Here is a 25,168-nt window from a genome sequence, read left to right on the forward strand (position 1 = left end):
GCTATCGCGCGCGGTCAGCCAGAAACATCGCCTCTACGTCTGGGACCGCCATTCCAGCCTCAGATTCCTCGTGGACATGGGGGCCGAGATCAGTGTGCTTCCCCCTTCCGGGGTTGACACCTGTTCTGGTAAGCGAGTCCCCACCCTGACCACCGTCAACGGCAGGCCCATCCGAACTTATGGGATTCGTATTGTTCCCCTTGTTTTCGGCTCCCGCCATTTCACATGGTCGTTTACCATCGCCGATGTCTCCCAACCATTATTAGGCACTGATTTCCTACGGGCCTACTACCTACTGGTCGATGTGAAGGGCCAGCACCTCGTTCATCCAGAGACTCTTCAGCATGCATCACCGCGACCCGCGGCCTCCTCCAGCCCACACCTCGGCTCAGTGTCTGACGCGGATGATGCACATGCCCAAATCCTGGCTGAGTTCCCTGAGATCCTGACCCCCCCAGTTTAAATCGGCCACCCCTAAACACAGTGTCATTCACCACATCCCCACCACTGGTCCTCCGCTCCACGCGCGGGCGTGCAGGCTCCCGCCCGACGAGCTGAGGTTGGCCAAGGAGGAGTTCCAGCACATGGAGGAGATGGGTATTGTGCGGAGCTCTGACAGCCCATGGGCTTCCCCACTCCATATAGTCCCTTAGTCATCCGGCGGGTGGAGACCGTGCGGGGACTACCACCGCCTTAATAACGCCACGGCTGCCGACCGTTACCCTGTTCCGCACATTCAGGATTTCACGGCCCATTTGGACAGGGCTAAAAAATATTCTAAAGTTGATCTGGTGCGCAGGTACCACCAGATCCCCGTCCACCATGATGATGTGCCTAAGACCGCTATCATTACCCCTTTTGGCCTGTTTGAAAGGTTGCACATGCCGTTTGGCCTCAAGAATGCCGTCCAAGCTTTTCAGCGGCTTATGGACATGGTCAGCTGGGGGTTGAACTTCGTGTTCATCGATCTCGATGACATTCTGGTCGCCAGCCGCTCCCACCAGGAGCACTGCGCGCAACTCCGGTTGTTGTGCCAGTGCCACAAGAACCATGGCCTCATTTTTAATCCCGCCAAATGCCAGTTTGGTTTCGACTCCATCTAATTCCTCGGCCACCACATTACCCAATAAGGCGCAACTCCTCTCCCCGCCAAGGTGGAGGCGATTCAGCAATTTCCATGGCCGGGCACCGTTAAAGGGCTCCAAGAATTTGTGGGCATGATCAATTTCCATCACTGATTTGTGCCAGTGGTGGCTCGGGTTATGCAGCCTTATTTCCAGTGTCTGGCAGGCAAACAGCGGGACCTGGTGTGGGATGTGGAGACCACAACCGCTTTTGACAAGGCCAAGGATGCGCTAGCTAACGCCACTATGCTCGTGCACCCACGGGCTGCTGCCCCTACCGCCCTCACTGTCGATACTTCTGACACCGCTGTCGAGGGGGTCCTCGAACAGTTCATTGACGGTCGCTGGGAGCCTCTTGCCTTTTTCAGCCAGCACCCGCCCCCCGCCCCGCCCCTCCGGGTGGTTTCGACCTGGCCCTCTATTTGGCTGTTCGGCATTTCCGATATTTCCTTGAGGGCAGACCGTTCACGGCCTTCACGGACCTCACTTTTGCGTTCGCCAAGGTGTCCAGTCAGCACGCCAACAACGGCATCTGGCTTTTATCTCGGAGTTCACCACCAGTACTCAGCATGTAGCGGGTTATCTCAGCCAGGTCACTGATGCCTTATCCCGCCCTGTCATTAACGCCGTGCTGACCGTGGCCCTGGTATTGACCATTCTGGACTGGCCGCTGCGCAACGGCACGAGGACGAGATGCTTCCCCATCGCACTGCCGTTGCAGGTTTCGTATTGGAGGACGTCCCCCTCGGGGCCTCGGGTGTTACTGTCCTCTGCGATGTCTCCACCGGGCAGCCGTGACCCATCGTCCCTACAGTTTGGCCTGCGTCTCATGCCAAAGGTCCAAGGTCCAGCGCCACATACGTGTGCCTCTCCAGGATTTTGTCGCCCCTCAACACCGGTTCGACCACATCCACGTCGACCTGATGGGTCACCCACCTGCTCACCATTGTGGACCGTTTCACGCGGTGGCCCAAGGTCGTCCCGCTTCCTGACATCTCCGCTGCAACTTGTGCACGGGCTCTCGCTGCCCACTGGGTGGCTTGTTTCGGTGACATCTCCTCGGGCCGTGGTGCTCAGTTTACCTCTGCGCTGTGATTGGCCATGGCCCAGCTATACGGCGCTCAGCTGCACCACACCACAGCGTACCATCCCCAGGCCAACGGCCTGCACGAGCTTTTCCATCAGCACTTGAAGTCCTCATTGAAGGCACGGCTCATGGGCCCTGATTGGGTGGATGAATTGCCATGGGTGTTTCTGGGGATCCGTACAGCCCGTAAGGCAGATTTGTCCACATCGTCCGCTGAGCTGGTTTACGGCTCCCCGCTGAAGGTACCCGGCGATTTTATCCAGCAACACGGGGGCAGCAGGAACCCCCCTTCGTCTGTGCTGATGCACCTCCGTGATAAAAGGCCAGGCAGGGTCCCGTCCCGACCGCTTCCTCCATGTCCCACCTGCACTCAAGGACTGCCAATTTGTTTTCCTCCGCAGAGACTCGCACCAGACTCCGCTGCAGCGGCCTTAAGAGGGTCGTTTCCGGGTGTTGCAACCCGGCATCGCGACTTTCGTTCTGGATGTCGGGGGCCGGCAGGAGATAGTTTCGGTGGCCCGCCTCCAGCCAGCCCACCTGGATGTCGACTGCCCGGTGTTGGTGGCCCAACCCTGTCGCAGAGGTCATCCTCTGGCCCTCCCACTTTTGCCTGTTGCACCTGTTGTGCCTGTTCATCCTGTCTGACCGCCTAATTTGTACATGCCTGTTGTCTTTCCTCTGGTTCTGGGGGAGGGGGTTCATGTAGCGGCACCTAGTGGTGAAGCTGGGCATTCAGAACCCTCGTCATTGGTCGGGATTGTCACGTGACTGGGGGTTAGTTTGCGGGCTTTTGAGAGTATTTAGTAGTTAGTGCTCCTCACATCGACAGGAGCTTTAATCGTTGATTCGTGACTAGGTACGCGGTATTTCGAGCATCTGTTATCGTTAATAAAGAATATTTCGCTCAACCTGCCTGGTCTCACTATAGAACTACAGATGCTGATTAGTGCACAAAAGGACAAAGTGCTGGAGTGACTCAACAGGTCAGGCAGCATCTCTGGAGGACATGGATAGGTAACATTTTTGGTCGAGACCAGTCTGAAGAGGGGTCTCGACCTGAAATGTCACCTGTCACTGTTACTCCAGTACTTTGTGTCCTATTGTGTTTTTAGTGCCAGCGTTTCAAACAGTGTAATACTTTCTGAGAGCTCTGCACAAATACCTCTAGGTGTCTCTGTTCCATCATTTCCTTTAAAAAATACACTTGATTTAATTTATATTTTCTTTCCTCAATTTTACCCATCAATAAATTACTGGAAAAGTCCAAGACAAATCACAAAATGAGTTTGCAACTATGCATCCTCTTGAGATCACACGGTCCCTAGCCAACAATCCAACCTCCCTGCCTGAGGTCATCTTGCTGACCCTGATTTGTCCTGGTCATTCCTTGCTTCAATGTCTCCTATTTTGCTTCAATCTTATGTGTTTACCCTTTATGAATATTATCTGTCATTTCAAATTATGTTACTTGCTCAGCTTCAGTATCAATGTGGTAAAGGATTTACTTTGCATTCATTGTCAGTGTGAAAAATATAACTGACACTGCTTCTATTCTTGCTCATCTCTGCAGTACCACTCACTGAAAACACATTTTCACTCTCTTGGGGAAGACCATGTTCCAGAACAAGCAATGTTGAGAATTGCTAGTAAAACACCAAGTGCTGGAGAGTGGTACAGTGGTGCAGCAGCAGAGTTGCTGCCTGACAGCACCAGAGACAAGAGACAGTGCCAGAGACCTGACTACGGGAGCTGCCTGTGCAGAGTTTGTACGTTCTTCCCATGACCACGTGGGTTTTCTATGGCTTACTCCCACACTCCAAAGCTGTACAGGTTTGTAGGTTAATTGGCTTCTGTAAATTGTCCCTAGTCTGTATGATTGAATTGAATACATTTTATACGCCAAATATGTATACAAACCAGGAATTTGTCTTGGTGCTGTGCTCGCAACACGATATTCAGCAAACAATTAAAAATAAAACTATCACTTAAACAGGTGAAGAATTAAATTAAATACCAGAGCACAAGGAGGCTACAGACTTTTGGCTGTTGAGTAGAGCTACTGCTCGTGGAAAAAAGCCAGTGCTAGTGTGCCAGTGATCGCTGGTGGCATGGACTCTGTGGGTCAAAGGAGCTGTTTCTGCACTATACCTCTAAAGTCTGAAGAAACTTTCTTGCCTCATTCTCAATTAAACTAACTTTGTTGAGAATGAGGTGAAGTTTTGTTCTTTGTGTTGTTTCCTTCATCGCCTACTGTAGTGACTGAATTAAGCTAAATGGCTACTACACCTACTGTGGACTATGTCCCTGAGAACGCAATAAATCGGGTCTGTAAATGTTTAAAGTTGGATCAATTACAAGGGAAGTTGGAAGAGTTTGTGGGAGACCAATTATCCCAGTCCATGATAATGCTTAAAGGTCACCAAAGCTACCCTTGGCCAGGCCGACCCTGCAACGTCGCCAGGACAACGCGCCTTCATGGTCAGGCCAAGAACCCTGCACTTACAACAACTGGGACTTGAAAATGGCACCAAACTGGCGACTCTGTGTACGGTTTCAGTGTATTACTGCTATACACTTGTACTGTATCTGATATGCTTATCGAAGATGGATCTTAATGCATGCACAGTATAGGGATACTGGCACTCAATTGTATACAAAAATGGATTTCACTGTAAATGAGGAAGGATCTGCAGATGGTGGTTTACACCGAAGATAGACACAAAATGCTGGAGTAACTCAGCGGGTCAGACAGCATCGCTGGAGAAAAAGAATAGGTGATGTTTTGGGTTGAAACCTTTCTTTAGACCCATTTCACTGAAATGTCAATGAATTTCACTGTACCTTGGTACATGTGACAAATAAAGTGCCATAGTATCATTGCACCATATTCTGCAGGCTTCGTGTCCCCATCATGTTTAATTACTTCAATATAACAACATTTATAAGATATTTGAACAGATACATGGATAGGATAGGTTTAGAGAGAAGATGGGTCGAGTGTAGATGGGGCGTGTTGTTTGGCATGGGCAAGTTGGGCTGAAGGGCCTGTTTCCACGCTGTATGACTATAACTCAGCAGGTCAGGCAGCATCTGTGGACGGGAATGGACAGACAATGTTTTGTGTCAGAACCCTTCGACAGAACTGTCAGAGTCACACAGGCCCTTCAGGGAAACAGGCCCTTCAGCTCAACTCATCCATGCTGACCAAGATGCTAACCATCTAAGCTGGCCCCACCTACTTGCGTTTGGCATATCCCGCTAAACCTTTCCTATCCATGTACCTATCCAAGTGTCTTCAATGTTGTTACAGCATCGTCAGTGTCAGTTGTGTTTTTGATCATTTTTAACCCTTTCTGTTGCTGGTTTAAATTTAGGTGACATTGGGTTATTGATTTGTCATTTTAGAAAAGATTCACGAGTGATATTCTTTTTGTAGTCAGCTCTGTACGATACGATGCGTTAAAACTTTATTTATCCCAGGAGGGAAATTGGTCTGCCAACAGTCATAAAATACACCAAGATACATGAAATTAAATTAAAGTGACGAGTGGAAAGGATTGGGGATGTGCAAAGAATGGGGAGGGGGGTTGGGGGGAGTCAGTCTATACCCCACGACAGAAGAGGGAGGTTGTACAGTTTGATAGCTGTCAAACTAGGCCAACCCCATCCTCCCTTCCAAGACCACCTCCCATGAAACCAACTCCGCCCCCAGGACAGAGCCAGCCTTTCTAATGAGTTTGTTAATCCTGTTGCTGTCTACGGCCTTCACCTTGCTGCCCCAGCACACAACAGTGAAGAAGTTGGCACTGGCTACCACCGATTGATAGAACATCTGCAGCATCTTACTGCAGATGTTGAAGGAGCGGAGCCTCCTCAATGTATGTATGTACATCCACGGTAATGATGGAGGCAGAAGAGGCAACAGATGCTGGAATCTGTAGCCAAAACTCAGCAGGTCAGGCAGCACACAGGGAATTGACAAGTGACATTTTGGGTTGGGACCCTTCATCTTCACTGAAAGCGAGGAGGGGATGTAATCAGTGTAAAGAGATGGGGTTGGGGTGGGGCAAGGGCAGGTCAGTGATAGGTGGATACAGGTGAGGAGGTATACATCTTTGGCTTGGTAGATCTTGTCTCACCCCTCACCTCCATCCCACCTATTGCTACTGGCTAACCTCCCCTCTAATCTATCTTCCCACCTATTTTTACTGCTTCTTCCCCTCTACAGTAAGGGTCCCAAACCAAAAACATTGACTATCCAGTCCCCTCCACAGATGCTGCCTGGCCCGTTTAGTTATTCCAGCATCTCCCGTTATTTTTGACCCGGTATTATAGTTTTCACTCATTTACCTGTAATGCTGAGGTGAAATTAATTTGGTGCTCCCCTTTATAGTATATCAAATAGATAATGCATGTAAACGATCTTCTGTGTGAGATTTCTCTTTAAGAACTTTAGAATTTGCTTGCTGGATATGAGCATCATCAACACCAAGCAATGGATTAGAGATAGAACATTATTAAGGTTAAACAATATCTTAATAGGATGTTACAGTGGTGCATCTGGTAGATTTGAGCCTTACAGCATCAGAGACCCGGGTTCGATCCCGACAATAGGTGCTGTCTACGTGGAGTTTGCACGTTCTCCCTGTGACCGCGTGGGTTTCCTCTGGGTGCTGCAGTTTCCCCCCACATCTCAAATACGTATGGGTTTGTAGGTTAATTGTCCCTCCGTAAAATCACTCCTAGCGTTTAAGGAATGGATGGGAAAGCAGGATAACATAGAACTAATGTGAACGGGTGATTGATGTTGAACTCAATAGACAATAGGTGCAGGAGTAGGCCATTCGGCCCTTCGAGCCAGCACTGCCGTTCAATGTGATCGTGGCTGATCATCCCCAATCAGTACCCCGTTCCTGTCTTCTCCCCATATCCCCTGACTCCGCTATCTTTAAGAGCCCTATCTAGCTCTCTCTTGAAAGCATCCAGAGAACCTGCCTCCTCCGCCCTCTGAGGCAGAGAATTCCACAGACTCACCACTCTCTGTGAGAAAAAGTGTTTCCTCATCTCCGTTCTAAATGGCTTACTCCTTATTCTTAAACTGTGGCCCCTGGTTCTGGACTCCCCCAACATCGGGAACATGTTTCCTGCCTCTAGCGTGTCCAAACCCTTAACAATCTTATATGTTTCAATGAGATCGCCTCTCATCCTTCTAAACTCCAGAGTGTACAAGCCCAGCTGCTCCATTCTCTCAGCATATGACAGTCCCGCCATCCCGGGAATTAACCTTGTAAACCTACGCTGCACTCCCTCAAAAGCAAGAATGTCCTCCCTCAAATTAAGGGACAAAAACTGCACACAATACGCCAGGTGTGGTCTCACTAGGGCTCTGTACAACTGCAGAAGGACCTCTTTGCTGCTATATTCGATTCCTCTTGTTATAAAGACCTGCTGTACCTGCATGCTTACTGGTTAAGTTGAAGGTCCTGTGTCCATGTTGTATCTCCCTATCTCTCTCTCTCTCTCTCTCTCTCTCTCTCTCTCTCTCTCTTTCTCTCTTTCTCTCTCTCTCTCTCGCTCTCTCTCTCCCGAAACAAAATAATGTCAAATGATTGATTTCATCCTGTGTTGTGTCCCTGGATGAAAATATAGAGTTGAATAATCATATATTTGCATCCTAAACATAATGAAGATTCGGTGAAACTGAACTACAGATTTAGTGCCATGAAAAGGTTTATTCATGCTTACCATTTATGCCTTAGAGGTTTGCATTAGTTATCTGCTTAAAACATACTTTATTTCAAACTGGGATATTAGACTTTTTGTTTAAACAAATCTTTTAAATTAAACTAAAAGATTTAAATAGATATTGATTACAATTATTTGTTCAAATATATACAAATTATTTGTTAGAAAAATAATTTTCCAAAATAGATCTGAACAGGTAGTTAGGTCCATTGTACGATACAGAATTGCTGAGGTGACGCTTAAAATTCTAATGCTATCCTTTAAAGCATCCTTTGAATAACATTTATTTACTTAAGTTCCTACTTCAGAACACATTACACATTAAGTCAATTCTTTTGCACGCAAAGCATTATGGCTTCATATAACATTCTGTGTTACTTGCAAAACACATAGCTGTAAATATTTTATCAATGCATGGCCAATGTTACAACACAAAATGCTAAACTGAAATCAGATCCATCTTTTATTCGAACTCTCTGAAGAATTCCATTACAGAGTCCCTGCGGAGAGAGCAGCAGTTAGATTCTTTGCACAGTAACACTTGGAAAAATTAAGCTGCATAAAGATTTGTGAATAATATTACTCAAGTTAAACAGTGAATGCAATATTCATAAATGCAATATTCAGTATATTTCAAGTCTCGACTCATTAAAATAGCAAATAGACTTGATATTGCCAGAGACTTGATAGAAGTATATAAAATTATGGGAGACACAGATAGAGTAGACAGTAATTTATAACAGCACAGTGGCAAAGCGATAGAGTTGCTGCCCCACAGCGCCTGAGACCCGGGTTCAATCCTGACTATGGGTGCTGTCTATACAGAGTTTGTACGTTCAAAACCTATCAAAACCCCCACTCACCTGTATCCATCTAAAGAAGGGTCACGACCCAATACGTCACCTATTCCTTCGCTCCATAGATGCTGCCTCACCTGCTGAGTTTCTCCAGCATTTTTGTCTATCTTTGTATCCATCTATCACTCACCAGGCTTTATCCTGCCCCCACCTCTCTTCCAGCTTTCTTCCACATCCCACCACGATCAGTCTGAAGAAGGGTCCCAACCCAAAACGTCACCCATCCACGTTCTCCACAGGGTGTCTCAGTGGCACACATGTAGTTGCTGCCTCAGTGCCAGAGATCCAGGTTCGATCCTGACTATAGGTGCTGTCTGTACAGAGTTTGCAAGTTCTCCCTGTGATTGCATGGGTTTTCTCCTGGTGCCCCAGTTTCCTCCCATATTCCAGAGAAGTGCAAATTTGGAGGTTAATTGGTTTCGGTAAAATTGTAAATTGGCCCTAGTGTGTAGGATAGTGTTGAAGGTGGGCCAAAGGACCTGTTTCCACACTGTATCTCTAAAGTCTACAGTCTTTTTCCCTGGATGGAAATGTCAAAGACTTGGGGCATATCTTTAAGGTGAAAGGGCCAAGTTTAAAGGAGATGTGTGGGACAAGTTTTTCACTCAAAGGGTGTTGGATGTCTGGAACGTGTTTGCAGGGGTGATGGGGTGGTAGATACGATAGTGATGTTTCAAAGGCTTTTAGATAGGCATGTAATTAGGCACTTGGACAGGTACATGGATAGAAAATAGATAAAGGAATAAGGAATGCAGCATTGGGAATAAAGGAAGATGGAAGAGGTTAGAGTCATACCGTGTGGAATCGGGCCCTTCGGCCCAACTTGCCCATGCCAACTAACATACCCCATCTACACTAATCCACCTGCCCATGCTTGGCCCATATCCCTCTAAACCTACCCTATCCATGTACCTGTCTTAATGTTTCTTAAACATTGTGATCGTACCTGCCAGAACTACCTCCTCCAGCAGCTCGTTCCATACATCCACCACCCTATGTGTAACATAGTTACCCCTCAGGTACCCATTAAATCTTCCCCCCCACCTTAAAAAAGGTTCTCTCACAAGAATCACCTATTCACCAATATTAATGCAGTACCGGCAGGTGCTGGATTTACGTGATTTGCCCAATTACTATTGAAGTTTAATTTACATGCTCCTATATTTGGAATAATGTACTTAAACGTATGCCTGGCAGCGTATGGCAGTGGCCACGTGCGTTGCATGGGATAAGTCTGGTTTACGTGCAGCATTTCAAGCGAGGTGCCTGCGATTTAAAGCCTTCAAATCGTAAGAATCTGGATGAAATTAAAGTGGAAAAGGCTGGAAATACTCAGCAGGTATTTTAATGCAAAGACAAGATTTCAGGGTTAGAACATTGAAAAATACAGCACAGGAACAGGCCCTTCAGCCCATAAGGACTGTGCTGAATTGTTTAGTTTACTTTAGAGATACAATGTGCAAACAGACCCTTCAGCCCAGTTGAGTCCACACCGACCAGTGGTCACCTTGTACACTAGTTCTGTCCTATACATTAGGGAGTACAGAGAAGGTCCACCAGACTGATTCCTGGGATGTCAGGACTTTCATATGAAGAAAGACTGGATAGACTTGGTTTGTACTCGCTAGAATTTAGAAGATTGAGGGGGGATCATATAGAAACTTACAAAATTCTTAAGGGGTTGGACAGGCTAGATGCAGGAAGATTGTTTCCGATGTTGGGGAAGTCCAGAACACGGGGTCACAGTTTAAGGATAAGGGGGAAATCTTTTAGGACCGAGATGAGGAAAACATTTTTCACACAGAGAGTGGTGAATCTCTGGAATTCTCTGCCACAGAAGGTAGTTGAGGCCAGTTCGTTGGCTATATTTAAGAGGGAGTTAGAAGTGGGCCTTGTGGCTAAAGGGATCAGGGGGTATGGAGAGAAGGCAGGTACAGGATACTGAGTTGGATGATCAGCCATGATCATATTGAATGGCGGTGCAGGCTCGAAGGGCCGAATGGCCTACTCCTGCACCTATTTTCTATGTTTCTATGTTTCTACAGAACCCAATGAACCTGCAAATCTGCACATCTTTGGAATATGGGAGGAAACCAGAGCTCCTGGAGAAAACCCACGCAGTCTCAGGGAGAACGTACAAACTCCACATAAGACATACCCATAATCAGGATTGAACCGTGGTCTCTGGCGCTATAAAGCAGCAACTATACTGCTGCACCACTGTGACACATTGATTATATTACAATACAATTTATTAAAATATAATTACATTTAATTTGGCACAGATTCAAACATTATATAGAAATATATTATATTGATTGTATTGAAATATGTCAACACAGACATTGTGGACTGAGGGGCTTGTTTAATATACTTTTAATTTTAATGTCATTTATTCAAATATTGTTTTTTTAATGGGTGTTTTGCCAGTTGGCTAAATTATCCCCAGCTAAAGTGAAAAACAAAATTATTCCATATTTTTAACACAATGATACTCCAAGCTAATTATTTTGTTTAAATGCTTATTGTTTAAACTGCTATTTCACAACCCTTAATTAGCTATGAGTCAAATGCTATCACGCACAGGCAGGTGGAACTAGTGCCATGTAACTTGCCCACACCGGCTTGGACATGTTGGCTGGTGTGGGCAAGTTGGGCCAAAGGGCCTGTTTCCACACTGTATCACTCTGTGAGTCTATGACTCTACCTAACAGGTGGGGGCCTGGAACGAACTGCCAGGGGTGGGAGTGGAGGCAGATACGATAGTGGTGTTTAAGAGGCATTTAGATAGGCACATTGATATGCAGGGAATAGAGGGATATGGATCACGTGCAGGCAGATGAGATCAGTTTAACTTGGCATCATGTTCGGCACAGACATTGTGGGCCGAAGGACCCGTTCCTGTGCTGCACTGTGATACGTTCTGTGTTCTTTGGCTGCAGATATATTTGGCAGCAGTTTAGTTGCTTCTTACCTTGACTGGACTGTTTTGGAGTTGAGAATCCTGTTGACAAAGTCCTTGGCAGCCATGGTGTCCAGTACAGTGCTAATCTCACCGGAGAAGGTTCCATCCGCATGTCTTCTGCAAGAGGGGGAAAGTTTTAAGATGCGAGGGGAAGTTTTAAAGTGATTGGGAGACATTTTAACGCGAATGGGGGAAGTTTTAGGTGATGGGGGACATTTAAGGTGGGAGGGAATGTTTTAAGGTGAGAGGGGTAAAGTTTTAAGGTGAGAGGGGGAAAATTTAATGGAGATGTGTGGGACACGTTTTTTTTTTACACAGATTGGTGGGGGCCTGGAACGAACTGCCAGGGGTGGGAGTGGAGGCAGATACGATAGTGGTGTTTAAGAGTAATTTAGATAGGCACATGGATATGCAAGGAATGGAGGGATATGAATCATGTGCAGACAGATGAGATCAGTTTAACTTGGCATCATGTTCGGCACAGACATTGTGGGCCGAAGGGCCCGTTCCTGTGCTGCACTGTTATACGTCCTGTGTTCTTTGGCTGTAGATTTATTTGACGCTAGTTTAGTTGCTTCTTACCTTGAGTGGACGGTTTCGGAGTTGAGAATCCAGTTGACAAAGTCCTTGGCAGCCATGGTGTCCAGTACAGTGCTAAGCTCACTGGAGAAGCTTCCATCCGCATGTCTTCTGCAAGAGGGGGAACGTTTTAAGATGTGAGGGGAAGTTTTAAAGAGAGTGGGAGACATTTTAACGCGAATGGGGGAAGTTTTAGGTGATGGGGGTCATTTAAGGTGGGAGGGAATGTTTTAAGGTGAGAGGGGCAAAGTCTAAGGTGAGAGGGGCAAAGTCTAAGGTGAGAGGGGAAAGTTAAGGTGAGAGGGGGAAAGTTTAATGGAGATGTGCGGGACACGGTTTTTTCCCCCCCACACAGAGCGGTGGGGGCCTGGAACGAACTGCCAGGGGTGGGAGTGGAGGCAGATACGATAGTGGTGTTTAAGAGGCATTTAGATAGGCACATGCATATGCAAGGAATGGAGGGATATGAATCATGTGCAGACAGATGATATCAGTTTACCTTGGCATCATGTTCGGCACAGACATTGTGGGCCGAAGGGCCCGTTCCTGTGCTGCACTGTTATACGTCCTATGTTCTTTGGCTGTAGATTTATTTGGCGCTTCTTACCTTGACTGGACTGCTGAGGCGTTGAGAGCCCAGTTGATAAAGTCCTTGGTAGCCATGGCGTCCAGTACAGTGATAAGCTCACTGGAGAAGGTTCCATCCGCGTGTCTTCTGTCCAATTCATTAGGAATCACTTTGTTTGGGTTTTCTTTACTCTCTTCTGGAAACCTGAACATTTGGCAAGAACTTTAGAGAACGAATAAGTTCATAGCAGAATTTAGCTATTCGGTCCATGGAGTCTACTCCGCTATTCAATCATTGCTGATCCATCCTTCCCTCTCAACCCCATTCTCCTGCCTCTTCCCCATTCCCTTTGGCACCCTTACTAATCAACAACCTGTCAATTTTAACCGTAAAAAATAACCAATGACGGCCTCCACAGCCTTCTGTGGCAACTTCTTCTTCTTCTTGCGAATGAAACATAAACCAAAGGAATAGTTAGATCTCAAGTGTTGAGCATCCTGGTTGTTGGCTCTGCGCCAATGTCTGCCAGGCCCTGAGCTCCATTTGGTGGGTGGTAGAGCGGGCACCCAGAGATGACATGGTTTAACCGTTTCACAGACTCCACAGATTCCAACGAATTCCACAGATTCACCAACCTCTGGCTAAAGAAATTCATCCTCATCTTCTTTCTAAAGGTATGTCTTTTTATTCTGAGGCTGTGCCATCTGCTGCTAGACTCTCCCACTAGTGGAAACATCCTCTCTACATCCTCCCTATCCAGGCCTTTCACTATTCTGTAAGTTTTTAATATCAAATTAGTCCAAGTTAAATTAAAGTGATACAGATAGTTCTTCTAAAAAGTAACACATGATTCAGAGAACACTATTTGTATTATGAGGGCCACATTGGTTATAATACAACTTTAATTGAGCAGTAGAGAATTGCTTAAAAGTTACTATGAAAATTGACAAGTAGAAAAAAACCTGTCTTTTGGAAAAACGGGGGGGGGGGGGGGGCATAAAAATTGATTGGCAATTGTTTCTTTTGATGCTTGCGCAATTATACTCTATTAATCAACATACTCTATATACTCTATTAATCAATATAACAGCCTGAAAGTAAGTATGCCGGTGCAGCAGACAGTAAAGAAAGCAAATGGCATGTTGGCCTTCATAGCGAGAGGATTTGAATATCGGAGCAAGGTGGTCCTACTGTAGTTGTACAGGGCCCTTGTGAGACCACACCTGGAGCATTGTGTGCAGTTTTGGGCCCCTGCTATTGAGGGAGTGCAACGTAGGTTCACCTGGTTAATTCCTGGGATGGCAGGACTGACATATGATGAAAGAATGGATCGACTGGGCTTGTATTCACTGGAATTTAGAAGGATGAGGGGATGTTATAGAAACATATAAAATTCATAAGGGATTGGACAGGCTAGATGCAGGAAAAATGTTCCCGCTGTTAGGAGAGTCCAGAACCAGGGGTCACAGTTTAAAAATAGGGGAAGGCCATTTAGGACTGAGATGAGGAAAAACATTTTCACCCAGAATGTTGTGAATCTGTGGAATTGTCTGTCACTGAAGGCAGAGGAGGCCAATTCACTGGATGTTTTCGAGAGAGAGTTAGACATAGCTCTAAGGGCTAACAGAATCAAGGGATATGGGGAGAAAGTAAGAGCGGGGTACTGATTAAGGATGATCAGCCATGATCATATTGAATGGGGTGGACTCGAAGGTCCGAATGGCCTACTCCGTCACCTATTTTCTATGTTTCCATATTAGTATTTTTAGCTTGTAGTTTTAAAAATAAGCTTATTGAAAATCCTAGGGAGAAATTTTTTTTTTGTTATTATGAGTCTGATACGCTTTCACCTCAACCCCTTCCCTCCATTGACACAATTGTCTTTATAAGGCGATTTATTATAACGCTCACCCCGCTCACTCCCTCATCTCCCATCTACACTGTCAGCTGCCTCGGCAAGGCCAGCAGCATAATCAAGGACCAGTCTCACCCCGCTCACTCACTCTTGTCCCCTCTAGCAAGAGGTACAGAAGTGTGAAAACGCACACGTCCAGATTCAAGGACAGTTTTTTCCTAGCTGTTATCACGCAACTGAACCGTCCTGTCAACCACTAGAGAGCAGTCCTGAGCTACCATCTACCTCATTGAAGACCCTCAAACTATCTTTAATCAGACTTTATTGGACTTTATCTTACACTAAACATTATTCCCTTTATCCTGTATCTGTACGCTGTGGAAGACTCAATTGTACTCATGTACAGTCTTTCCGTTGACTGGTTAGCATGCAGCAAAAACCTTTCACTGTACCTATAAACTAAACTAAACTTTTCCAGAACAGCTATTGAATTTCATGGATATTTGAGCAATGACTAGTCTTACAGTTAAATTAATACAACATTGAAACAGTTATAACAAAAAAGATAGCTTAATTTCATTTATACAATACAATCTCTATTCGCTATAACATATTATTAATAAAAAGCATAATTCAATTGTAATAATACTGCAGTATTATCTTCTTAATGTTTTCTAATTAACAGTGGAATGATTTTACTATTAATTTACTTAAGTAATATTGCATTATTTATCAAGCATCTGACTTTTATAAAATAAGTTAGCTTTATATTTATCATTGTCATGTTTACCGAGGTAAAATGAAAAGCTTTGCTTTGCTTGGTGTCCATACAGATCAGATATAGATGGGTCTCAACGTGAAACTTCACCTACCCATACTCTCCTGGGATGCTGCCTGACCCGCTGAGTTACTCCAGTACTTTGTGTGATTTTCAGATAGAGCACACAACCAACTCAAACTCAAATATAATAGATGGAGCAAAGAGGAAGGCAGTGAGTGCAGAATATAGTTCTCAGCATTGGAGAGCACCAATTCCATAGATAAAGTCCAATGGCCGCAATGGGGTAGAGGTGAATTGGACAGTACCCTAGCTTATGGAAGAACGGTTCAGAAGCCTGATAATGGAGGGGAAGAAGCTGGTGGTGCGCACTTTCAAGCTTCTCTACCTTCTGCTGAATGAGAAGTTACTGCTATTTAATTCGTTTTTAGTTTTAGTTTAGCTCAGTTTGTTGTCACGTGTACTAAGATACCGTGAAAAGCTTTTCTGTTGCATGCAATCCAGACACTGGAAAGACTATATAATTGTAATTGTCAAGAGTCAAGAGTATTTTATTGTCATATGTCCCAGATAGAACAATGACATTCTTACTTGCTGCAGCACAACAGAATATGTAAACATAGTACACTGTAAACAATATAATAAACAAGAGAAAAAAAAAAGTTTGACCGGGTATACCATCAGGTCCAGACGCTTTCCGAGGGTTCACCCCCTCGAAGGATCTTCTGATGTCCGCCTCTGTGACTATGACTGTAATACCATCAGGGCGTATGGGGGCTCGGGAAAGCATATCAGTGTTCTCCCTATCAAAGCGTGCATAGAACGCATTGAGCTTGTCAGGGAGTGATGCTTCGCTGTCGCTTGAGCTGTCTCCTGATTTCGCCTTGTAGGAGGTGATGGTATTCAAGCCATGCCACAGTTGCCGTATAATTGTAATTATAATGGTGATGAATTACTAGCCAAGTATGTAAAAACATGCAAAGAATTTGATTTGTCATGCAATTATACCAGAAAAGCAACAAGCCACACAACTACATAAAAATTAACATAAACATCCACCACAGCGCACTATGATGGAAGGCAATACGTATATTATCTTCTTCCCTCATTTTCTCCCGTGGTCAGGGCTGTCGAAGTTCCTGCGGTTGGAGCTCCAGACGTCGATCCCAAACCCAAGGGACGCGAGCTCCATAATGTTAAGTCCGCAGGCTCCCGTGGTTGGAGCTCCCAAAGTCGATCCCCAGCAAAGGGACCGCCAGCTCCATAATGTTAGGCCGCAGTGCGGACGGAGATACGACACGGAAAAATTGCATCTCCGTCGAGGAAAGAGATTTTTTTTTAAATTCCCCCATTATACAAAACTAAAGATACATTAAAACATACATTTAATAACAGACTAAAACCAAAAAAAGAAGAAAAGGACGACACAGTGTCGCCACCCGTTGTTATAATATGGATCATATAATATGATTACAATCGAACAGTCGACAGTATGCAGATACAGGATAAAGGGAATAAAGTTAAGTGCAAAATAAAGTCCAGTAAAGTCTGATTAAAGATAGTCCGGCTGCCCCCAATGGGGTAGATGGTAGGTCAGGACTGCTCTCTAGTGGTGATAGGATGGTTCAATTATCAGGCCACTGAACCATCCTATCACCAACTAGAGAGAGGTTCTAACCTCCCACCTATTTCACTGGAGACCCTCAGACTATCTTTAATTAGTTGATATCTTTGATATGTTTGGTATAAAATTACACAACAATGAAATGTCATAACGTGGAGGATTGAACAATAATTTGAAGTACTTACTCCCTTCTGCCACGCCCTTTTATTAACCGGTCAATGAAATCCTTTGCCGCTTCCAGCTCCAGATACTCACGTAAGTTATTCTTGGAGCTTCCTTCTGAGTATCTGGTAGATTCAATGTTTCTCTTAGAAATGCCCCTGCTAAATTTCAGGAAATATTTTTCTGTATGAGTGGAGCTGGTATTTAGAATAATATTAGCACACCACACACATTTTTACAAAGATAATCCCGATATCATGATATACAAACTTTAGTAATGTGCGAGTTCCACATTGCATCCGACCAAGGAAGGGTGGAGCTATAATGGCCCATTGTTGGCTGGGGAAGAGGTGATAATGAAGGAATACAATGTACAATTTTGTTTAGCCTATTATAGGAAAGATGGAAAGAGTGCAGAGAAGATTTACAAGGTTGTTGCCAGGACTCCTGAGCTGTATGGAGGGGTTGAGAGGCTAGGAATTTATTCCTTGTAGCGCAGGAGTCTGAGGGGTCATCTTACAGAGGTGTACAAAATCATGAGAGGAATAGACTGTGTAAATGTACAGAGGACATAGGCTTAAGGTGATGGGGGGGGGGGGGAATTTAATAAGATTTAATTTAATTTGAGGGGTAACTTCTTTACAGAAAGTGTGGTGTGTGTATGGAACGAGCTGCCAGAGGAGATAGTTGAGGCAGGTATTGTCACAATGTTAGACAGGTACATGTATAGGATAGGTTTAGAGGGGTATGGGCCAAATGCAGGCAGGTGGGACTAGTGTAGATGGGGCATGTTGGTCCATGTGGGCAAATTGGGCCGAAGGGCCTGTTTCCGCACATTATTACTACAACTTGCTTTGTTTATGAAACTTAATTGTACTCATTGAAATAGCAATTGAAAAGAATGAAAGATAGATACACCGTGGAAACGGGCCCTTCGGCCCACCGAGCCCATCATTTATCACCCATTCACACAAGAACTACGTTATACCACTTCATACACACTAGGGGCATTTTACAGAGGCCAATCAACTTACAAACCCGCATGTCTTTGGAATGTGGGAGGAAACCAGAGCACCCGCAGAAAACCCATGCGGTCAAAGGGAGAAAGTGGAAAGTACACACACGGAGAGCACCCAATGTCAGGATCAGACCTGGGTCTTTGGTGCCATGAGGCAGCAGCTCTACCTGCTGCAACACTGTGCCATCCTTTACTGAGCACAAATGAGAGAAATATTTCGAGCAGATTCAATTACAACAAAGAATTTATTAGCCAAGTATGTAAGAACATACAAGGAATTTTATTTGCCGTACTGTCGTACAAAAAAGCAGCAAGCCACGCAACTACAAAAAAGTTAACATAGACACCCACACACAGCGGCTCCCCCACATTCCTCACTGTGATGGAAGGCAATAAAGTCTTATCTTCTTCCCTCTTTATTCTCCCACGGTCGGGGCAGTCGGGGTGATCGAAGCTCCTGCAGCGGGTGTTCGAAGCCCGCGCATCGAGCGGTCGAAGCCCCCACAATCGGGGCTGTCGAAGTTCCTGCGGCTTGGAGCTCCCGAAGTCGGTCCCTAACTAAGGGATTGCAAGTTCCACAATGTTAAGTCTGCAGGCTACCGCGGTTGGAGCTCCCAAGGTCGATCCCCAGCAAGAGGCCGCCAGCTCCTCGATGTTGGGCCTCAGTGTGGACGCAGATACGATATGGAAAAAAATTGTATCTCCGTCAAGGTAAGAGATGAAAAAAGTTTCCCCCACCCCCACCCAATACAAAGCTAAAGAACACTAAAACATACATTAAACAACATACTAAAAACAACAAACAAAGGATGAGACAGACTATTGGCGAGGCTGCCACTGCACGGCGCCACCCGATGAATGAGTGACTTACCCATTTTGGTGCTTGCCGTAGCCTGCCAGTGAATCTACAAAGCGCTTTGCCTTGAAGTAGTCGGAGATGGAATCAACATCACTTGTATAAGTTCCTTCTGCGTGTCTCTTTTGTATGTCACTGATTGAAGAGAACTTAAACCATGAGTAACTGGCACATGTAAAAATTACATTTGCAAAATCTTTTACCCCAGGAAGCAGCCACCATTGCAACTTTAAGATGTCATGATCCTAAGATGCAACATTTGTAACCCGTATCCACCCATCACTTGCTCGGCTTTATCCCGCCCCCACCTCTTTTTTCCAGCTTCACCCCCCCCCCTCTACTCCATCAGTCTGCAGAAGGGTCCTGACCTGAAACCTCGCCTGTCCATTCCCTCCACAGATGCTGCCTGATCCGCTGAGTTCCTCCAGCAATTTGTGCTTTGATATTTTGTGGGCAAGAGATTTTTACGATCAGGAAGTTAACTTAGTTTGCGAAATAGTGAGATTTTAATATATAAATGCATTTCTTAAATGTTGATTTTATATAGCAAGTGAATATAAAACATAGAAAAGTACAGCACAGGAGCAGGCCCTTCAGCCCATAATATCCATTCTGAACATAATGCTTAGTCGTGATCCAATTCCATGTGCCTATCCAAAAGCCACCTAATGACACAATCACACTGTATCTGCCTCCAGCACTCCTGGTGGTGCGTTCCAGACATTCACCACTCTTTGTGTGAATAACCTGCCCCGCACATCTCCTTTAAACATAGCCCCTCTCACCTTAAAGCAATGGCATCTCATCTTTGACATTTCCATATTGGGAAAAAAGGTTCTGACTGTCTACCCTATCTATGGCACTCATAATTTTATATACTCCTATCAGGTCTTTCCTCAACCTCTGGCATTCCAGAGAAAGCAATCTAAGTCTGTCCAACCTCTCCCTGTAGCTAATGCCCTCTAATCCAGGCAGCATCCTCTGCGCCCTTTCCAAAGCCTCCAGGTCCTTCTTGTAATGGGGTGACCAGAACTGCATGCAATACTCCAAACATGACTGTAGTTTTTCTAACAGCAATCTTCTAACTGATTGATATTTGACAATAGAACCAAATGTGTAAAAATAATTCATTAGATTTAAAGAATGGCTGTTGATGGAAAATTGGCTAAAGAGCAAGTTTTTAATAAATGGAAATCTTTCCGAGTGGAAAGTGTACAGAATATTAAAGATGACTATTGATTACTAAGCAACACGATTCAGAGATTTTAGATTATCTAAGGACTAAACCAGTAGGTGTTAGATGAAATTTAACGCAGATAATCACAACATATTATATGTGCGAACAAGGAAGCAAAAGAGGGTACAAAAGTTAGGCGGAACTGCTTACTGATATCGATGAGAGTCAAGTGGCTAAGACTACAAGTTCTGAACCCTACAGCTCATTGTACTGCTGCAGTAGAGGTAGAATGGTTAGCAGTAGAAACAAAGAACTGCAGGTGCTGGTTTATACCAAAGAAAGATACAAAGTGCTAGAGATTTTAAGAAGGAACTGCAGATGCTGGAAAATCGAAGGTAGACAAAAGTGCTGGAGAAACTCAGCGGGTGCAGCAGCACCTATGGAGCGACGGAAATAGGCAACGTTTCGGGCCGAAACCCTTCTTCAAAGTGCTAGATTAAGTCAGCATCTCTGGAGATAAGGGATGGGTGATGTTCTGGGTCGGGACCTGATAACAGGCTGGATTAACGGACTGAAAAAAAAACTATGGAGATGCTGGAAATGAACGACTAGAATACTCAACAGGTCAGTAAGCGTCTATGGAGATAATAGATACGTTCGCATATCAAATGTTAATCTTCCTCAGCAAAAAAGATTGACAAACCTTTAACCTGAACAGTCAAAAAAGAAAAGATACTCATTTAGGTATTATGAATTTAAGTTATGGTGGAAGGTTAATGAACTTATTTCTTGGTGTGGGCACTATAATAGTTGCTGGAACACAAAATACTGGAGAAACTCAGCGGGTCTAGCAGCATTTCTGGAGAAAAAGAATAGTTTACATTTTGGGTCGAGGCCTTTATTCAGACCAATAAAATTCTGAAGAATCTGAAGACGGGTCTCAACTCGAAACATCGCCTATTGCTTTTTTCCCCCAGAGATGCTGCCTGAGTTACTCCGGAATTGTGTGTCTATCTTCGGTGCAAACCAGCATCTGCAGTTCCTTCCTGCAGATACTGGAATATTGTGGTAGAGTAGATGTGGATAGAGAGGATACTTCCACATGTGGGAGAGTCCAGGACAAGAGGCCATAGCCTCAGGATAAAAGGACGCACCTTTAGAAAGGACACGAGGAGAAATGTCTTTAGTCAGAGGGTGGTGAATCTGTGGAACTCATTGCCACAGACGGCTGTGGAGGCTATGTCATTGGGTATTTTTAAGGCGGAGATTGTGTCAGGTTCTTGATTAGGGGTATCCGGGGAGAAGGCAGGAGAATGGGGCTGAGAGGGAAAGATCGAGCAGTCATAATTGAATGGCGGAGTAGACTTGATGGGTCGAATGGCCTAATTTGTTCCTAAAACTTATGAACTTCCTGTGCTGTACTGTTCTGTGTTCTATATGACACATAGAAGTGACCAAAGGACATTGTTCAGTATTACCAGAGATACGTATTGTAGGTATAAAAAAATATACTTAAGGAAAATACTTTACCCATTTTGCTCGTTGTTCAGAAGCCAGTCTACAAATTCTTTGGCACGCAACTTGTCCATATGTATACTGAGGTCACTGGCAATCATGCCTTCGGAATGCCGTTTCACATTCTGTAGTGAATTGGATTTATCCAGAGAGTTCTCTGAAGTGTCCAATGTACTGTTTAGAAATACAGATGCATCTTATTATTCATACTTAACAAATGAAGCATGAAATCAGTTATATCACATGCTTAACATTTCTCTGTAACTACATAAATGGAAAAAGCAAATTAAATCAGGTTTTACACCACCATACAACACTAACCTCATCCACCATGATCTTCTATGAACTGTGTATTTGGTTGAACTACGGGCTTTCGTTTTTGTGTTTTTATGGTCGCCTCGTATGATGATTATTAATTTGTTCTATTTTTTATTATATATTGTCTGTGTGTTAATGTGCCTGTGTTTACAGGTTGTTAAGCCTCAGCAAGTAAAAATAGTTTTGCAATCAGTGCGTATGACTGTTGAGTACTCTTGATTAAATTGACTAGGAGCGGCACAGTGGAGCAGCGGGTAGAGCCACTGCCTTACAGCGCCAAAGACCCAACTTCAATCCTGACTACAGGTTCTGTCTGTAGGGGGTTTGAAAGTTTTCCCTGTGACCGTGTGGATTTCCTCCGGGTGCTCCCGTTTCCTCCCACACTCCACAAACGTGCAGGTTTGGAGGTTAATTGACTTCTGTAAATTGTAAATTGGCCCTGGTGTAGGATAGTGCTAGTGTACGGGGTGGTCACTTGTTGGCGTGGACATGGTGATCTGAAGGGTCTGTTTCCGCGCTGTATCTCTAAAGCAAAGTAAATAGCCATTCATTTAATTTAGTGTTTTGGGATCTCCCTTGGTATAAATTCAGGAGATAAAGGGTTTCCTGTTTGCAAATTGTGCTCGAAATAGTACGAAAAGGAATGGACTATTTTCTAAATGGGGTGAGAATCCAGAAATCGGAGGTGCAAGAGGACATGGGAGTGCTGGTACAGGATTCCCAAAACGTTAATCTGCAAGTCAAATTGATAGTAAAGAAAGCAAACTCAATGCTGGCATTTATTTCAAGAGGGCTTGTATACAAAACCAGGGATATAATGTTGAGGCTCTAAGGAGCTGGTAAGGCCGCATTTGGAATATTGTGGGCAATTTTGGGCACCATATATGAAGAAGGATGTGCTGGCTCTGGAGAGGGTTCAGAGGAGGTTTACAAGAATGATCCCAGAAATGAGTAGGTTAACATATGATGAGCATTTGTCGGCACTGGACCTGTACTCGATAGAGTTCAGAAGAATGAGGGGGGACGTCATTGAAACATACAGAATAGTGAAAGGCTTGGCTAGAATGATGTAGAGAGGCTGTTTCCACTAGTGGAAGAGTCTAGGACTAGAGGTCATAGCCTCAGAATTAAAGGACGTTCTTTTAGGAAGGAGATGAGGAGAAATTTCTTTAGTCAGAGGGTGGAGAAGCTGTGGAATTCTTTGCCACAGAAGGCCAAATCAGTGGATATTTTTAAGGCAGAGATAGATAGATTCTTGATTAGTACAGGTGTCAGATGTTATGGGGAGAAGGCAGGAGAATGGGGTTAGGAGGAAAAGATTGATTATCCATGATTGAATGGCGGAGTAGACTTGATGGGCTGAATGGCCTGATTCTACTCCTATTCCTTATGACCTACAATGTAAATTGCACCAAAGTTATGGTTGAAAGTTACGCTCAGACTTAGTTGCAAAGGTGATATATTCTATGAAGCAGCAAAATTGGGCAAAGCATTAAATTTACTTTCCTTTGCATTAAAAATATTTAAAAACTTCGGGTAACTTTATTAAAACAACAAAAACTGAAATACATAACGGCAAAACTAAAGATGTAAAGCGGATATTTTTAACCCTTAAATGTCTGCAATTATCAGTGAAACAATGATGTTTGTGATACATAAATAATAATAAAAGTTAGCTATGGAAACGGGTGTTTTGATTCACGTAAGCACCAATAAATACTGCTAGTCTTCCCGAGCGGGTAGTTGAGTAAATGGAATATGGTTTAGCTGGCATAACAGATATCAGGATGACTTTTTAAGAAACTGATCAATTTAATAAAGTGTTCGAAATAATGGCTGGTTGCCTTTCAATGTCCGTTAGCTTCTGCAGTTCATTTTTCGGAAGAATAACTTACCTGGATGTTTCTTCTGAGTCCTGTATTGGTTTTTGGGAACTATTCTGTGCAAGCATCAAAAGCAGCACTACCACAACAGAGTCAATGCCTTTCATCTTATCCTGCAGCAAACAAGCACACATTCAAAGGAGAGCATCAAAAAAATAGCTGATTTCACTGGTGGAACGGTGCTATCGCAATGTTTATAAACATTTGAACAGGTACATAGTTAGGGTGCTGGTTTGTTCCGAAGATAGATACAAAGTGCTGGAGTAACTCAGCGGGTCAGGCAGCATCTCTGAAGAAAAGGATTGGGTGACATTTCCTGTCGGATCCCTCAGATTCCTGAGTCTGAAGAAGTGCCCCGACCCGAAATGTCACCCATCCTTTTTTTCCCCCCCAGAGTTGCTGCATGATCTGCTGAGTTACTCCAGCACTTTGTCTCTATCTTAGGTTCAGAGGAATATGGTTCAAACATGGGCAAGTGGGACAAGTGTAGATAGGGCACGTTGGTCAGCATGGGCAAGTTGGACCGAAGGGCCTGTTTTCAGACCGAAGGGCTGAATGACTCTATAATACAGGCCCATCTCCCTTTCTACAGGTTCTCCCCATGGTGTTTACGTTCATCCTTACCTTCTGAGGAGCCACTTGAGATCAGAATCAATCCTCCAGATAGCTTCTCTTCCCCCGAGCGGTGTTGATGGTGCTGAAAGCTTCTCAGTGCTCCCACAGAAACTCAATCCCTTTATATAGTCGATGGGTGGTTGAGCAATTGGAACAAGTGACGTCAATTCCACCTCAAGAAACTCACTTTGCGCACTTTCTGTCCCCGTCCTCAGACATTGTGGATTACCAATTGTTGAATCATCCTTTTTTTTTTTTAAACTTTGCATTCCACCTGATTTCAGGAAAATCACTTAAGATTTTTTACTCTTCCGGATGACTTCCTATTTTCCGAACAAATGAGTGCTTTTAGCTCGGAGTGAATGGTGCATAACAAAGCTGTTTCGTTTCTTTACATTGCCAGGTGTTTGCGCTCAGTGAGTTTGATGGTTTACGGAGAGGC

The 25,168-nt window shown here is 44.5% G+C and overlaps 1 protein-coding gene across 1 annotated transcript; it reads right to left on the reverse strand.

Moving 5' to 3' along the window:
- Nucleotides 1-7,927: 7,927 nt before the first annotated feature.
- gcg (glucagon) lies at nucleotides 7,928-24,815 on the reverse strand. The gene is made up of 9 exons (XM_033024155.1): nucleotides 24,736-24,815; nucleotides 24,124-24,227; nucleotides 21,926-22,084; nucleotides 19,234-19,353; nucleotides 17,368-17,505; nucleotides 12,965-13,129; nucleotides 12,361-12,468; nucleotides 11,788-11,895; nucleotides 7,928-8,456 (listed from the first exon to the last, which is right to left on the reverse strand). The coding sequence occupies exons 2-9, from the start codon at nucleotides 24,216-24,218 to the stop codon at nucleotides 8,420-8,422; spliced, it is 930 nt and encodes a 309-aa protein (XP_032880046.1). The 5' UTR covers nucleotides 24,219-24,227; nucleotides 24,736-24,815; the 3' UTR covers nucleotides 7,928-8,419.
- Between the last annotated feature and the right edge of the window lie 353 nt (nucleotides 24,816-25,168).

The sequence above is a fragment of the Amblyraja radiata genome, chromosome 7 (genome assembly GCF_010909765.2).
Source record: "Amblyraja radiata isolate CabotCenter1 chromosome 7, sAmbRad1.1.pri, whole genome shotgun sequence".
Lineage (NCBI taxonomy): Eukaryota > Metazoa > Chordata > Chondrichthyes > Rajiformes > Rajidae > Amblyraja > Amblyraja radiata.

Bases quoted from the DNA above. Each gene is read 5' to 3' on its own strand.
- gcg (XM_033024155.1), bottom strand. From the start codon at position 24,218: ATGAAAGGCATTGACTCTGTTGTGGTAGTGCTGCTTTTGATGCTTGCA. The intron at 12,469-12,964 runs GTAAGAAGCGCC...CCCCTCTTGCAG, and splicing joins GCCTCAGCAGTCCAGTCAAG to AAGACATGCGGATGGAAGCT. The intron at 8,457-11,787 runs GTAAGAAGCAAC...CTCTCTCCGCAG, and splicing joins TCCAAAACAGTCCAGTCAAG to GGACTCTGTAATGGAATTCT.